The sequence below is a fragment of the Leptonotus elevatus genome, chromosome 1 (genome assembly GCF_054856555.1).
Source record: "Leptonotus elevatus isolate MCC_2025b chromosome 1, RoL_Lele_1.0, whole genome shotgun sequence".
In the NCBI taxonomy this organism is placed as follows: domain Eukaryota; kingdom Metazoa; phylum Chordata; class Actinopteri; order Syngnathiformes; family Syngnathidae; genus Leptonotus; species Leptonotus elevatus.
The window spans coordinates 47,417,208-47,435,327 of NC_141239.1; the positions used below are offsets into that span (position 1 = coordinate 47,417,208).

The window sequence follows — 18,120 nt, forward strand, 5'->3', positions numbered from 1 at the left end:
ATGTCACTGAGCTTTTTTTCATACTGTACCAAAGAAAACTACCAGGTCAAATGTTGAAACATGGACTTACTTGGTACTCTGTTGATGGCCCGTAGAGGCCTCAGGACTCGTACAGTACGAATGGCTGAGAAACTGGCATTCTGTCCATCCAGAGAGTACTCCAACACACTGAGGGCACAGATGCAGGAATGTTTTTTTTTCATTTAATGCACTTACACCATCAAAGAGCTTTCATTACAAAGATGATAATGATATTGTCTATTAGCAATTAAAAAACGATTGGTTCATCTCCATAATTATGTGTAATTTTCAGTTGTTTTGATATTGCTCTCCAGGAGCCTCAAGCCTGCAGGATTTGTTTCTTACCACACTTTATATATACAGTGTTCCCTCGCTATAACGCAGTTCACTTTTTGCAGCCTCGCTTTTTCGCGTATTTAAAAAAAAATGTGCATGCATTTTTTTTTTTACTGTAATGTATACATTTATGAAGGTTTGACCACTGAGAATGTTTAAACAAGGTAAGTGACCTCCAACAAGATAATGCAGAGTTACGTTCTTCAATCGCGGCTGTTTCAGCTGAGTTGGAGACGATTAAAAAGGAGAATAAAACGCTAAAAGAAACGGTTTTGGATGTCCAATCCCGTAGCATGCGGGGGAATTTAATATTCTCAGGCATATCTGAACACCTCTGACAATCCAGTGGCCGAGATAAAAAAAATTATGACGACAACGTTAAAAATTCCTCAGGAGACGGTAAATAATATCTCTTTTCATTGTGTACATCGGCTTGGAGCTCGTAGAGGCAACAAGCCCCGTCCTATTATCACTAAGTTTGAGCATTTTAAACAGAAATAATTTGTTAAAAGTAAAGGACGGGACCTCAAAGGGACCTCTTTTGGAATGAATGACCAATTCCCAAGAGAGATTAATGAGCGGCGAAAGGTACTGTTTCCCATAATGAGACAGAATAGGCAGGAGTGTAAACGGACTACGATGGTTAGCTCTGGTTTCCTGGAATGTGTGTGGCGCTCGCTCACAGGCAAAAAGAATTAAAACAATTAGACCATCTCTCGAAATTAAAAGCAGATATTTGTCTCATACAAGAAACCCACCTACAAAAATCAGAAGAAAAATATTTACTGACAGGAATTTCAGTCAAGTATACTCTGCCTCTTATAACAGTAGACAAAGAGGAGTCTGTATACTCATACATAAGAATTTATTCTTTACTCTAAATAATACAGTAACAGACCCAGAGGGCCAATACATTATTATTTACTATTCACTATTATCGCAGCCTATACTCAGAAACTAACAAGCCCAACCCTGAGTATATTGAGGCATTCCTTAAATATGCCTCAGTTATCTACTGAATATGAAGATATCGTAGATGCGCCACTGACTATAAACGAATTGTATAGTGCTCTAGATAGTGTGCCTAATCGCAGAGCACCTGGCCCGGATGGTTATCTGGCTATATTTTGTAAGCACTTTTGGTTAATGCTTGCTCCAATATTCTTAAGAGTAGTAACATAAATTAAAACTAATGGTTACATACGTCCAAAAAGGCAATTATTATATCGTTGGATGCAGAAAAAGCCTTCGACAAAGTTAACTGGTTCTTCCTCTTTGCTGTTCTAAATAAATTTGGCTTTGGGAAGTCATTTATTCATTGGGTGTCAGTATTATATGATTCTACTAAAGCTACAGTTACTACTAATGGGATGATGCCTCAGAGTTTTACTCTACAGAGAGGCACAAAGCACAAGAAATAGGTTACTTTCGTACACAGTTAAAATGTATTTACCCATCTCGAAATGGGAGACAGACCTGTCTATAGCTCCGGAATCTGACTTTTGGATTCAAGTTTGTGATAACGTATTTAAAAATGACAAAACACACAAATTTACAACTTATTCAATATAAAATTATTCATAGAACACATATTTCTCAATACATGATGAAGAAAATGGGACTTTCAGACTGCGACATTTGTCTCCAGTGTTCACAAAACACTGCCGACACTTATTTTCATGCTTTATGGTTATGCTCTCCGGTTATCTATTTCTGGACCACATCAAATGACATCTTAGTGTCACCAATTCCTCAAGATTCACTTCCAATGGGCACTAAGGGTTAATATTCGGAATCATTGCATGCTTGTTGGTTAACTTTCTAGGTGCTGTCCCCCCTGGCCGGGTGTGGGCGGCTCTGCCCCTCTTTTGGCTGCTGGGTGGCGGCTGCGTCTCGGCCGTTTTCTGGGCCTCTTGGGGGTGCTGCGTTGGGGTGCTCTCTCTGGTGTCCGGGGCGCCGCCGTGGGTGGAGGGGCGCTCCGGGCTCCTGGGTTTGCTCTCCGGCCGGTGGCCCCCGCACTGCCGAGGCCTGGGGGGCCCTGGAGGGTTGTGCTTGCCCTGTCCTAGCCGGAGTCGACGGCTCCCCCCTTTGGTGGAGGTTTTTCATGCATGCCAGATCCACCACACCAGCATCTACCGAAAATCAAACACAATCTACTTCTTCCTCTGGCCGCTGAATCGGTGGTGGCTGAGGTCTGTGGACCTCACTCGGCTTCATCTATCCTTCCTTCCTTTCTCTAGTCTTTCCTTTGGGCTCTTGAGGTCTCTCTAATTAGTTGGAATGTATATGCTTCTAGGGTTGGTGAAAGATTCTGGTTTATAATCCTGTTTGTAGTAGGTGGTGTCTGGTCGGCGCTGGATTTCACTTTTCTCTCTTCTCTTTGATCACTTCTTGGTTCTCCTGACAAATTCACAACTCAATCGGGATTCAAAAGTATTCGGTTTAGGCGAAGGGTATGGACTTTTTAATAGGTTTCAGGTGAATTAATGAGCACAAACTCACACGCACGCACATATGCACACACACACACACATGCACATTTTCACGCACACAAAAAAAGAGAGAGAGAGCAATGATGATGACATGTTGATTCGGTAAGGTTACCGAATGAACTAATACTGAGCTCTCTCGCTCTCGCGCTCAAAAAAAGAGAATGTTTAAACAAGAGAGAAATGTGAGAAAATGTAAATGCCTGGATGAGAAAAGTCTATAAACTGTGTGGTGAGGTGTTTCAGAGCCTTAACACATTTACAATAAATGTATAACATAAAGTTAACTACTTCGTGGATTTATTGCAGATTTATTGCGGAAAACGAGGGAAGGGTTTATATACCTTGACGCCATTATTTTGTATTTTTGTATTGTAAATCTACTTGGCAAGGAAAAATCATTCAGATTCTAAATCTGAGTGACAACCTTACTTTTGTTAGGATCTTGGAGGCTTGCTACAATATGCACAAGCTGTGAAGCAGGTGCTGAAATTGGTTTAAAAAAAATGTCCAACAATGTTTAGAGTCTGAGTGCTTGTTGGATAATGTTGAGGCTAAGTTTGTACTGCATATCTAAGATGCATACTACTTTCTCTTGCTTTTACAAACTTAAGAATGGGGATACGTGTGAGCACGTAATAATGCTTGTTTGTGTAATTTTCTCTTTCGTGTGGAACGATTTGTACGGCATCACAGGGACATCAGAGTGTTATTCAGTCATAGTCACTGTGATTACAGTTTAAATTTTGCGGGCAGAAGACAAAAGCATTATGGGACACCCACCCCGCCATGACGATGACAAAGTCCAGCTGGTTCCACTTGTCACCAAGGTAACAGTTGCTGCCAAAAATCCCCAGAGCCACCATCTTGATGATCATTTCCACCGCAAAGAAAGCAAATATGCAGTCATCCAAAACCTGATGGGAGAGCAAAAGCCGCTTTTAACACTGAAAAGAGTAACTTGTTTTACTTACATGCACATTGATAAAAGATATTGTAAAAACTCTTAGTTTGAAACATCGGGGACTTTGTGCCATTGTATTAATGTTCTGATTAAATGGAAATTTACTGCTTCAAAAAAACTTTATTAGACACGCTCGTCGCATATCGAAACAAATGGCATACGAGTGGTTGCCAGGTTGGAAAGGATGGGAGGACTTTTATTGCCTTTTAACCAGTTGTTTAATATATTAGCACTACTTCTCTTTTTATGGCAGAATCTGAAAGTAATGTCTGACCAAAATGGCACATTATTTATTTACAGTCACTCCTCATGGTGCCGCTCAGTCATGTGCCTTTGAACATTCTCATCTGCTCAGGAATGATTTATACTAAACTGTATGGGAGGAAAAAAAGTAATCAATTTAGACTCATTCAATCTTACCATGACATTTTCAAAAAAAAATGTGTCCAGATTTGTGGGAATTATTTTAGTAATGGGCCTAATCTGATCATAATGTTTTTTCCATTGAGTGTATACGTGATAGAGGAAACATGAAAATGGTGTGCAGGTGATCTCATTGTCGAGACGACTAACCTGGAGTATGCGACACCACTCGGACAGGCAGGTGACATCTTCACACGGCTGGAACATCCCCAGGGTGACGCAGTTGAGGAGGATCACCAACATGGACACATGCTCGAACCACGTACAGGAAGGAGTTAAGGTTCAAACTTATGTGATATATTTAAAAATCCTAACTAAGTGGAAAGGAGATAACTGTAAGTCTTGTTCCAACTTAATCTTGTACAAGCAACTGCCAGCCTGTAGTACTTGTTACTTAAATATTTTACACACTGGATCGACAAGCGACTGTGAAATTGAGCCACTATGTCAAGGTGAGACGCAGCCTCGGGTCTCGGAGTATTAATACGATCTTGATAGTGTTGTGTTAATTAACAATAGGTTGCTGTAAGGATTAAGGCATAAACCATGGACAAAATATCATCATTAAAATGGAATCCACACTATCAATGTAAGGTCAACCGCTCCTTCACAAATGAAGGATTTAGCTGAATAAAAATGAGAGATTTGAATATTTAAAGACTGCGTTCAGTCATTTGCTCCTTGGGCTCTGTTTCTTTTAATTTGTCTTTAATCTCTGCCGTCAACACCTCCTGATCCCCCCTGTCGTCAGCTCTCCTACTTACACAAACGCACACGTGCACATTATAAATCCTGAGAGACAACATGAGTTAACACTCCCCTTTAACTGCGGTTTAGAAGGGTTAGTTTTAGTGTTTTGGAACATTCAGGCCAATTCCTTTACTGTAACCTGAAAACATTTGGGTTGACATCTAAACACGAACATGAGACAAAAGAAGAATTCTATCTTGTAGTGTCAGCTACGAAGGCAGAATAAAGTCTCGAAGGGAAGCCTTGCATGTACGGAAGCGCTCCTTTTCTTGCTTGTTAAGGTCGATTTATGTCTGTGAGAATCTGAACAAATGAGTTCTGTGCAAAAGAGCACCGAGTGGTTCACCATTACTTTTTCTCCTGTCAAGAGCAATGTAACATTTTTATTGCAACTAATACTTCACAAGATGTACAGTAATGTACTTCAAACATTTAATCAGGACTTTATTTATCTAGGAAAGTCTGAAATTAAACACTGAGCCATTCGTCACTGCAACCGCTGTATTATAGAAAATCTAAATACTAGCTCAAGTGTGATTACACTGCATGCATTCAGTTAAAAAATAAACTACCACGGGTACATCAAAATCGGCACAACAAGTGAGTGTCTCATTTATCAGCAGCACACATCTAACAATACAAATAACAATACATTAAGCGTATCTGTTTGAACTCTACCACACTGCATCAGAGAATACTTTCCCTCCTTGAGAACCCGTGATAACACTTAGGGCTGCTGCACACTGCGCAATGCTTCCGAATCTGACTAGGGCCCAAACATCGCAAAAAGTTGGCCACTCACAGTTGGACCACAGCTCACTATTCGCTTTTAAAAATTTACTCGACTCTAGTCTATTCGGTCCCACTAACAGAGTAAAAACCACACCTCTAAGAGAATAAAATGTTCAGAGTAAATTTTACTAAAAGTATTTTTAGTGTGTATGAGAGAATTTGCCTATCCAATGAAAAAAAAAAATATTAAAGATTTTTCACTCAGAAATTCTAAGTAAATTTTGCAAGGTGAGATTTTGACAAAATGTTACTTGTTTATTTTTAAAAAAGGGTTGAGGAACGAACTGATGACCCTCAGCTTGGGAGACTGCCACTCTACCAACTGAGCTATGCCACTCCTACTGTTTGCTTGTATCCAAAAGGATTTTTGGCCTCCTGGAGTCACGATTCCAACTGCCGAGCAAAATAGCACAGTAGGGGCTGCATGGCTCAGGGAGCAGATTGGTTGTCTCCCAACCTGAAGTTGTGGGTTTGTTCTTTAACCCTTGAGTGACTTTTCTACCCTCACTTCCAAGTGTAAATTTTACTCTATGAGTGGGACCAAATAGACTCTTTTTAGAGTAAATGTACTCTGCAAAATGTACTGTGCAGAAATAGATTTTTCCTGTATGAATTATAATATAACATTTTAATTGGCTATAATTTGTGGTGTTGTCACATGGGGGTTATGCAATTCAATTTGGAACCAGTACAAAACCAGTGGTCACTGGTGAAATCTTGTGGCGGAATCAGGCTTACTGACTGTGCCATTGTTCCGAAGTGGAGATCCGCTGCATCGCCCAGTGTGCGGCTTGCCTTACTCGACATTATACAGTACATTAGCTAAATGTAAACATGTGCAACCACAAATGCACACACTCAGAGCCCTAATTTTGATGTATATGCACTCATCAGAAATGCAATACAAGAACTGTACTAAAATGATCTAACAGTCTTTATAAGCAGCAGCGGCTCGTCAATACAGTAGAGGGCACTAGGGTGCCACTGAGTCACATTGAAAGAGACAAAAATGTAATAATGAAAATTAAATATAATAAAAAATACTTCAAAATATATGTTTTGGGTTGAGCAGGATAACTAGTATACAATTATCACAGTAGGTCCTTGTGCATTACACTCAAATTGGGCAACATAGTGAGCTGAATTCCAGCTGAGTTTCCATTAAAGCCGACATCATTTCCTGTTCGGCACCGAGTGACTCTTTCGTTTGACTTAATATCATCAGTTTATTCTGACCCAAACAAGTGTACAGTCAAGAAGTCCATGCACATTCTTCCAATGTGGAGTAAATGTAAACTTTCTATTCCAATGCTTATTCACCTACTGATGACACAGCATCAGTCGTAACCAGGGGTTCAGTATCTTGCTCCAGGATACTTTGACGTGGTCACACTCTACCACTGAGCCACGCCGCCCCAAATAGTATACTGTAAATGTTTTAGTGCACTTGAAATTATTATCACTAAATGTACACAAAAGAATATGCGTATTATGATGAACGTTAACAAGGATTCAGTAGCCCGAATGCCCGGTGCCCACATGAATAAAGAGATCCACACAGTAAAGGTGGGCTCACACACACACACATCAATGGTTGCTGATGGGAGAAAACAGCAATAATACCCTCCATGGATGATGTTGTTGATGCCTGCACAGAAACACGAAGAACGCACTGGAAAGGTCTCAAAGAGTGCATGCAAGCACGCACACACAATTAAATGCTAAGCCCGCTCCAGCTGAGCTGTCAGGTCAGTGCTGGTGCACAGACGAGAGCAGAGCTGAGTTGGTAGTCAACAGCGAAGGGCCACTGAGAGACGACAACAAAGAAACACGGTCTTGTTTGACTACATCTGAGTAATAATAGTAAAGTAATGCCCGTGTTTGTTAGATCCACAATGTTATATTTGATAAAACCACAACAGAAGTGCAAACACAACAAAGTGCTTGTTTAGAGCTGACAAAGTCAGCTGTTAAAGTTTATAGAGTTGCATGTCTCCAACTCAGAGCTTGTTGGCTGGTAAAATAAGTACAAAATAGAAAACACTGTCAGGATACTATTTATTTTTGCTATGACATTCCAGTGATGCTTTAGTCCAAATGTCAGACTTGTAATGCTGCAAGCAAAATTCTCCTGCTCATTTTACTGTTTGTGTGTGTGTGTGGAGAAGCATTGATCAACAGATTAGAAGTTAATATGAATCTTCTGGGAGAAAATCAAATATGAGATCAGATATGGAAAAATAATAACGTGGCATATATGCCAAACAGCATCCAACCTGTTTGCTTTGATCCCAAGCAAAAACTGCTCCCAGCCAGCAGGGGTCTTAATGTATTTTCATGGAATTTATGGACAATTAATTGACTCTACTTGGCATTTTGCATGGCAGCTTCTCTCAACATTCACATACAATTTCTGAGGGAATGCAATTTATTAGTCACATTGGAAGAAAAAAAAGATATCTGCTGACCTTTTCCATTTTTATTTTAAAACAGGACATGAATACTAAGTGTGTTCTGTTATTGACAACAAGGTTAACAAGATATTGTACTCATCTCACCTTTGCTTGACTTTCACCTCTAACCTTTCCTTCCTCACGCCTCGCTGAGACACTCACATCCACAATGTTTCTCACCTTACTCAATTTTTGCTCCTCACACCTCCTCTGCAATCCATTTAGCTACACACCCACACTGTCACTTTTTTTTTCATGCTCCAGTCCATCCCCCTTTCATTAGGCGAGCGCAAACTCAATTGCATCAGATGTAATGACATAGTCACACACCAAACTCAGGTCAATCTACGGGGTGGCTGCAGGGTGAGAAAGTGCATGTGCACATGCTGTACAGAATACTGCACTGCATCAAACTGAAAAGTTTGGTGTTAACCTTTACAATACTAGAATCACCGCTTTAGTATGCTACACGGAAAACTCCGAGCAAAATAACACACATTTTGTTCATGTACCTATATGGAAAGAAAACAACAAATCTTTTACTTACATTTGTCAAAGAAAAAAAACATAATCTTTACAACACAATAAACATAAAGGGTTTTACTCATAAGTTTATATGTCCCTAGGGTATGCAAACTGTATAAATTAAATATGATGACATCCGCCACACTCCGCAGAGCTCAGAATCTGTCTGCATGTGCCTCGATCAATTCCACCAAAATCACGCCACATGCGCCACAACTTAGACCCACTTTCAGCTGCTCCAAAGTTGAGTCTACTTTGAGTGGTATTCACTACCCGCAACTGAGGAGCTGTTTGAGCTGTCAACAATTATTATTATTTTTGTTGAAAACAAATGCACAATGTCTTCCAGTATAGTCAGTTAGCCACAGCACTTGAGCAGCCCATCACTTATTTGTTGACGAGATCAATCTCCGAGGAATACATTGGTGATTCATCCGACAAGCAGCAGCTGGCATCGGACCATGTGAGGCTGCGTGTCCTCCTTCTCTCGCTAATGAGCTGCAATCCCTTTCTGCATGTCCTTACTTCCCTTCTATGCTCTCGTGTTCTGTGTTGGGAATCATCTTCCTCCCCCTCCATTGTTTCCTGTTCCTTTTTTTACGAACTTCAACAAGGTCCTCTGCGCTCCTCTCCTTCTCTCTGGCCATGAATAATGGGACTGTTTCCAGTCCAGACTCTGAGCTGTGTGTGTAAGTGATTGGATCATTGTTCATTTACATCAACCATCTGCCATGGAGAAGACTTCACCAGAAAAACAGACAGACTCTCCCTGTGGCGATCTCTACTTTAAGGATTTCGCCAACGGTACCGCCAGGATGCAGCGCTGCATGAGGCTCGTGTGTTGTGTGTAGGTATGTGCGAGCTTCATACCGGCTCATCTCAGAGCAGAAGTGCCCAAAGATGGCAAGAAACAGAACCTCATAAATCAGCCTGTCCCTGAACTTGCTCCTCTCTCCCACGTCACCTCCCTCGCTCTTTTCATCTCTCTATCCACACACCTCGCCACCTCACCGCCTCGCCTCCGACACCCCGGAGAGGAGGCCGAGGCAGGCGTGACGCGCTTAGACTAGGATTCCCTTTCCGTCTCTCTTCGCGCTCTGCTGCAAGCTCACGCTTTCTTTCATTTCAATGTGAATTCTGTGTCCAACGGCACACGTCAGATCACATGCATAATGGGTATGTGCAGGTGTGCGTGTGTGTGTGTGTCACAGGTGTCAAAAGGGATAAAAGGGAGGACAGAAGGAGAGAGGGGGATACATGAAGCCCGAAATAGAGCAGTTGCATCTGGTGTGGCCTGGCCTTGTACTGTGGCACACACACATGTCCACACAGAACACACCTGAAAAAGGCGTTCAGCGTGACCTTGAGCTGTTTGTCGTACTACATGTTAGATTACGTGACAATGTTACAGTAGGATATGTGCTTATCGTCACTTCAGTCCCGTTTTTTTTTTGGGGGGGGGGGGGGGGGGGGGATTTGTCTGCATTCAGTTTAATCCCATAAATGTAAAAATGTAAAAAAAAAGAAAAGAAAAAAAAGACAAAAATGGACATAAGCGTTATTTACAGGACAGCGCCATTATGCAAGATGCAATGGTAAAATTAAAGACTAAGGGTCTATTTCCGTGCAGTCTAACTGCACATATGGGTGGAGTTTTCTTTCATTAGGTATTTTTGTAGATGCGCACAGCTAGAAAGCGCTTTTGCGCTGTTGTGGGTGTGAACACAACTGATTTGCTTCTGACAAATGGACATGGCTCCACTAGTTCCCTTTAAATTCTGTGCGGGAGTGGTGCACGGTCAACATGGCGGAAGAATAACGGACTGACTGGAGTCCATGCAGGAGATTGACACACGCAAAGTACGTTTATAAGGATGATGTCATGTTGACTGCTATTAAGTGGGCAATTGGAGACCACCTTATACCCTATAGATTGTGTGTCAACCCCCCCCCCCCCCCCCCATCCCTGCCCACACACAAACAAAACACCCGACCCATAGCTGATTTTGAAAATATATTAAAAATGATGATAATAATAATGCATTCAATGAATTGCTTTCTATAATGATTATATGCATGCTGTTATCATACTGTGTATATGAATGCCTGTGAAGTCATGCTTGACAAAATGCAAATGTGAGACAATTGGAAACAACGAATCTAATCCGACTTCGGCTCATCACCACGCAAGTGTTTTTTTTTTTTTAAGCTACTAAACGTAGAATATTCCATTGCGAATCACTACTGCCACCTGCTGACGAAAAATGAAACTGCACATACCGTTCTTCACATACACATCACGCACATGTCGTCACATCCGCAGACAGGGCGTGGGAAATTCTAACCCGAATCAAGTCTGTAAACTATCGGCCAGAGGCTTGCAGTAGTACCCATTGTGAGCAGCTAAGGTCTTAATATACTAATTAGAAGGAAGTTATTTTGAGGGAAAAAAAATTCCATATTGCACCTTGAAGTACGAGTGATGGTGAGGAGCAAAGATTGTGATGACAACCATATACAGTAATTAGGAATGTAACATTTGCAAAATACGAACGCAGTATACACAAATGTGTTCAGGCTGCTCAGTACAATATAGAAAATAAGATAAGCTGAAAGTAATATACAAAAAATATACGCTCTGCATGTCTGTTATTAGGAACCTATCATCTGTTATTCACTGAAAACTGTACATGAAATAAAACAATATCACTTTGGTGCCATCTTGTTGCATAATGATGGCAAGTAACTATGTTGAAATTCAGAGGAGGAGTTTCATCTAGTCAGGCCACACCCTTGTCTAATAGAAGAAAGCGCTTTGACGCCATCTTGTGGCATCCATTGCAATTATCAACATTTCTGGGTGGTTGTCAACAAATTTTCACTATTCATGGCAGGGTTTGGTCCCAAAAGTACTTCTGTCTTCTATTTACACTTGTATGGAAGTTAGAAACTTATAAGTAGCAATGCCCCAAAAATTCCTATATGGTTTTAAAAAAAAAATCAACTTTAGAACGAACCATTACATCGCTGATATGAGTTCAAACTAATATTGCAAGTGATACAGTTCAATAATTACAGGGTGCACTGATTGCATGGTGTACGTAAATGATGCGATGTATTGTCACGATGAAAACGTGACTACCAAAGGAGACCGTCAGACATAAACATGGTAAACACGGTGACTGATTATAGCGATTAGGAGGGCCACTTGGATTATGTTATCTTCTCTCCGTCTGACACAGTTTCAACAGGAATCTGGTTGCTAAGTAACCAGCCGCAGTCCAAACTGTCCACAGAGAGAGAGAGAGAGAGAGAGAGAGAGAGAGAGAGAGAGAGAGAGAGAGAGAGAGAGAGAGAGAGTGAGTTTGTGTGGCTTTGTTGAAGGGCTTTGTGGCTTTTTTTCTGTATAAAAATATCTGTATATTGTTATAGATTTGATCCTTTCTTTTCTTCTTCTACTATCTCTATTGTTGCCATGCTTCACCTTATTCTTATTCCTCCTTTCTCTAAACTAGTTTCTCACCCACTATTGTCAAGGGAGAGGGTGAAAAAAGAACACAGCCCTCCCATTTCCTATCTATGTGTCTCCTGTCCGTCCCTCTGTGTATGAGCTACAGTACCACCATGCATGTTGCAATGTGATACATTACATTTTCATTATAATCTCCTCTTGGCGTTCACATGTGCATGCGAAGATGGCTTCTATATTTCTTTTAATCCTGTTCAATTGTAATATTTCATGGGACTTGTGGGTTGCTGGAGTCTAATTTGAGTCTAATGTGCTCCTGCTGTTTCAGTGCAGGGTTGCAGTGAATTTCCATCGTTGCTCAGGAGCCACACTGCTCTCCAGGGGACTGCGCACTATAGTGCTGACCACCAAATATTTTTCTACCACTTTAATGCGTTTCATATCTGTTTGATGCCGGCTAGGTTTCACTAGCAATTGTCTCATGTGGCTGATTGAAGATATAAGGAAAACGATTAAAATATTGAGTATCATTAGCACTGTATTGACACTCAAGAAACATAGAAAAGGTGTCAATGAATCCATTTTCGACGCCACTCCTGCTCACATTGAGCTGGAGCCAATCCCATCTGACTTGATGAAAGGCAGACTTCACCCTGGACTGGTCGCCAGTCAATCGCAGGGCACATTTAGAGGCCTTTCAGTGTCACTGAGTGGGAGCTGAACCATGCTGCCTGCAGCAAAGTCAGGTAAGTGGACCACTTCATCATCGATTACTCAGAAAGAAAACAGCATGTATTATGAAGTAACATGTCAGTTCTGTTCCTGTGCAATGGGATTTAGCAGGAAATGGGTTAAAGAGTTAAGCACTGCATTTGAATTTGACTATACAGTACTGTATGTTCAAGAAACATGAGCGCCATGAGCCTGGTGCAGTTATACATTCAAAAACAAACAAAGGAGGGAGGAAAAAGTCCAGCTGAGCCAAACAATAAAACATCAGGGACACGCAGTACTAAAACATTATGCTCTGCTCTGATCTTAAAGCAATTTTTAGTTATGGGCTTTGCTTTGGGGCATATTATTTTCCAATCAATGAACAATGTTGTTTTCAACATTAAACGCATTTTATATACATATATAATTATAATGCGTTGGTCGTTTGATTAACTTCTATACAATTCTGTGAAAACAGGCTGAATAATGACAGCAAAGCTATGCTTTGTAAAAGTTGAATATCTGACGATCACAATAATCACACGCACGTGCTTCATAACAAGTGAGATACATCTGTATACATAGCAATGTGAGATACCAAACATTCGAAGTGAGTGATGAGATTTGAGGGGAAGGAAAGAAAACAGAAAGGGAATGAATAAATGTGCATAAATATGCATTTCAAATTGTGCCTTTTGCTATGATAAACACGCTTTCTTTCCCTTCCTAATGACCTCAAAACAAATATACAAGAGGTAAAGTCCTTCAAACACAAACACAATGAAAAATGGGTATCTATTGTCGGTAAAGCAACCACCAATCAATGGAATTGATTGCAAGAAATACCAAAGCAGGCGTCTTTTTAGCTTTGTGGACATTTCCTATTCTGCAAACAAAAAAAAGACTGACATCAGCATTTAATCTGACATGCTTCCTGGCTTTTATTACATTTCTGTCTAGACATTGTATCATATATAATTGAATCACACATCTCCAATGCAAAAGCTTTTAACCACTTATTTTCAGCCCATTTGAATGCACACCTTTGCTTTATATTTTCTATTTCTAAACATACACGCTTGATTCTGCTTTCAGACCAACAGATGCAAATATTGTAAAAGAACAAACCCAAACTTTGACTTCAAATCACATCTTAAAAAGCACATAAGCCACATGCTCCATTACAGGAACCACATCACAGTCAAAGTGTGTCTGTTGCAACCATATGCTAACATTGTAAGCTGCCCTGCCTGGCACCATATGGACATTTGCAGCATGACCCAGCTACATTGAAAGAAAACAACACTGTACATGCACTTGAATGGTTCTGTGTGCTTTTGTCCATTTGCGAGAGGACTCCATGTGAACCAGCATGTGCCTTTTTTGAAGTGACTTCCAAGCAGTCACTGGTTCGAAAGATATTTCAGTGCTAAATAGATTCAGTTCATTGTCCATCATTAAACAGTGCTGCTAAAAAAAAACGATATGACTTCTAAATGAACTTTTTATTGTCCATATTACAAAATCTGAACCTTTTGCAAGTGCAAGTGGGATGACGTAAAACTCTAAATTGAATCACAAGTAAATGATTGAAACAAGCATGTGCTCCCCCAACGTATATTACCCGTACAAGTACTGTGAGATTGTAAAAGGCACATTAGAGACACAGCTCTATGGACTTCTCAGCGAGCACTGAGTACAACGGTAACGACTATAAGTGATGTCACTGATGTGTCAGTGCCATGTTTTTTTTTAAAGTGCGCTACCATTAAATGTAGTAATATAACACTTTGCGCAACACGCTAGTGTGTCAGACCATACCATAAAATAAGATGTAAACACGGATCCTATTACAGTAGGAGTGTATATTCCCATTAAATATGAGTAACTAGTCTTCAGGTTTAAAATGAATTGAAAAAAAAAAAGGTGCTTTAAGATTGCAAAAAGGAAACTGCAAGAATGAAAAAGAGAAATGTATTAACCAAACCACTGTGCTCGATGTTTGCAGCCAATTGTAATGCTGCGCCACACAATCACAATACCTTTCTCTACAAACGTTTCATTTTACTTCCTCCAATCTGTAAAACCGCACCTCTTCATCGCGCTCATCCGCTGCACACGCACAGCCACGCACAAACATACACACGGACGACAAAAATCTGACAGATAAGTGAAAAGTTAGTCTTGCTTCCATCAAAAGCTTCAACAAAGGCACAACTTCCTGTTCCAAATCACCTGTGTGGGAAACGTGAGGAAGAGCAGCAGACTGCTATAAAAAGGAACCGCTTCAAATCTGGGACACCGAAGGGCAAATACTGTATCCGCAAAAGGGGATCCTTGAATTTGTACATATTTTCAGGTTACGTTACCATGGAAACCACACACTTGCAGAACATTACTGTGCAAACAAACACTGCATTCTCTCTTTTCCCCCCTGCTGAGCATGCTGACTCTAGTTTGTCATTCAAACCAGCAGGTGTTGATTGCAATCTACATCCCAAGGGTAAATTACAACTAGGCTTGTAATTGTTATTAATTATAGTACATAGAATGATCTAAAACAAAAAAACACTACTACAGCACCGCCCTGGGTTCAACTGTCTGTTCAGTTTAAAAGATCCCAATAGGAGGGTAGACGGGAGGGAAGATGCACGGATATAATGGTATGCATTAAATAAACTTCAGATCATAATAGCATTTATTAAAAATTAAATCTTAACGAAGACTTGTATTCTAATGTATACATTTCATGATGAGATGTCTCAAATGTATCAGTGTTCATTTGACAGAAATGATGTTCACCTATCCATAGTGGTCAATAAACAAATTGTGTTGCAATGACAGCTGCTGCACAGGAAGGCAAGGGTTAATAATTTAGCTGGGTAAACGTGGTACTCTCGTTACATTATTGCCTTGACTACCTGATGAAATATCACAACTACTTGAAGCATGTGTATACTTTCTTGAGTATTGTTCTTGTACACCTCAATATTGTTTCCTATAGCCTCATCCTTTACAACTCCTTTCCACTATTGGAGCTAAACAAGCTAGTTTAGGCTTCTTCCCAAGAGCGATGCGGCACCTTAAGGACGGCAAATAGGAAGTGACACCACATTCATTACTTCTGGCTCTTCCTCTTATTGGTGCCAATTTGTGATAGGCGTACTCTACAAGCTCCATTTCTCAACCCCCTCTGTATGCCAGCTCCATTGTGGAAAAGTGGATCCAAATCACTGAAGGAAGAAATGTAATCATGCACACCTACACAGCTGTTGTCATTTCACAACAGTTTACGAAGATACCTGTGTGGAATTTTCTCAAATTGCATTTGGAGTTTGGTGCTCGTACTATACAGTAAAAGTTAACTGCACATATTCACAATTGACCTAAGCTATGGACAAAAAAAAATTAGTATCTTGTAGCAAGGATTTACGTTGTCGTGAGTAGCGCTTATCTTGTAGTATCTTAGGAGAAGGCCTCAAGTAGTAGTAGAAGGAACAACTGTATGGTGAAGTGAGTTGAGGAGCTTCGTTAAGACAAAAAAAAAACGCCTTTTCTATTTCTTATGCTTACTATTCTCGAAAAATGCACCCAAAATTTGTAATTCTGACTCTAATGTCTGTGCCTCACCAGATATGAAATTTGGCACACGACAGTGAATGTAGCAAATTTAGACCAAATTTGCTTAGATATTATATGTCGCAGTAGATTACATTACATTTACCTCTAGTGTTTGTCTTATGTGTGCTGTTGGAACTGACACTTGCGTATATACAGTTGTGCTCATAAGTTTACACACCCTAGAGGTATGTAAACTTATGAGCACATTTCCTACTTACATTTCCTTTTGGAGATGACAAGTCCACATTGATGGGGTATATCCTTTCCGTGCATTTAGATGCACTCAAAATGGAAGATATCCGATAGGACTGATACCAATCTAGCATTTCACTTTCATTTCATTTCATTTCTGGATTTCACTTTCCTTTGTTTTCTTTGGTCCTTCCTCGGGTCTCCTGACGGCGGTGTTCGGTTTAGGTATGGGATTTTTTTTAATAGGTTTTTGGTGAACTAACGAATACACACACACTCGCACGCACACACCCCCACACGCACATACACACACACATGCTCACCCACATACAAAAAACAAAAAGAAACAAAAAAGGAGCAATGATGATGACATTACCGAATGAACAATACTGAGCTCTTTAAAAAAAGAATGAAAAAAAAGAAGAAAAAAAAAGACTGATACCAATCTAAAGAGATTAAATTCCATGCAATTTTTTATGACTCTTTATGTCATTGTATCACTTGAACACTGCAGTGTAAATGTAGCCACCTACTTACCTTTAATTTCCCAGATGTTCCACTCATTGATTAAGTAAATCGTCTGTAGTGAACACACTGTTGCACCATCTAACTGCCGAGTCGATCCCTGCTAAAATAAGATTGAGCACAACAACCAACAAATAAGCAGACTCCGAAAGCCAAGCACTGAGCACACTGAATGCAATGTCAAATACGTGACATTAGAGAAATCATAACCTTTTAAGAGTAAAAGCTTTTGCTGATTGAAAAAGATTAAATGTCTGACGATAAGGTGCACACAATCTGTCTATATTTTGACATATGTGTCACTTATCTCCTTGTGCATTGAAAGCTTGAGAGTCAAATGATTTCAAACGCAAGTATGTCTCAAGTCAGGTTTCCATAGAAACAGATACGGTAGTCACTGTGTTACTGTTCGTAGCAGACAGCCTCAGATCCAGTTCTACATGCAGCAAGCTGACGCACCAGGCTGGCAGTCAGAGAGTCATCTGTAGTGACACCATGTCATCGCACATGCACAGGAGATTGCAAGAATCGTGTTCACAGTAGCTCAGAGATTTCTAGGCAAGAAGACCTTAAGTAGATCAGAACTTAGCTTTTTAAAGCAATATAGATGGATGGAAAGAGAAATACATAGTAGTCTTCAATGTCAAATGCTGGTTACAGTAAAAAGCGAAAACAAAGTCACCACAATCATCAAAAAAACTGTATCAAAAAAAAATCAACGGCGGCTCTCAAGCTCCTCTCTCTGACCTGCACAATTTGTGCAGTGCAAAGAAAAGTGGTTTGCATCAACGAGGACTTGTCACATCCCCTTCATCACTCTTTTTAGTTATTCCCCTCAGGCAGCAG

General features: G+C 40.3%; 1 protein-coding gene across 2 annotated transcripts in view; it reads right to left on the reverse strand.

The window, feature by feature from the left end:
* Positions 1-18,120, reverse strand: part of cacna1ha (calcium channel, voltage-dependent, T type, alpha 1H subunit a) — a 97,217-nt gene that overhangs the window by 47,616 nt on the left and 31,481 nt on the right. For both annotated transcript variants that reach the window (XM_086061354.1, XM_086061279.1), the window contains exons 3-5: positions 4,384-4,495; positions 3,630-3,763; positions 71-168 (exon numbers count right to left, since the gene is read on the reverse strand). In XM_086061354.1, the coding sequence (XP_085917480.1) occupies positions 71-168; positions 3,630-3,763; positions 4,384-4,495 (344 nt within the window). The remainder of the gene's footprint in view (positions 1-70; positions 169-3,629; positions 3,764-4,383; positions 4,496-18,120) is intronic.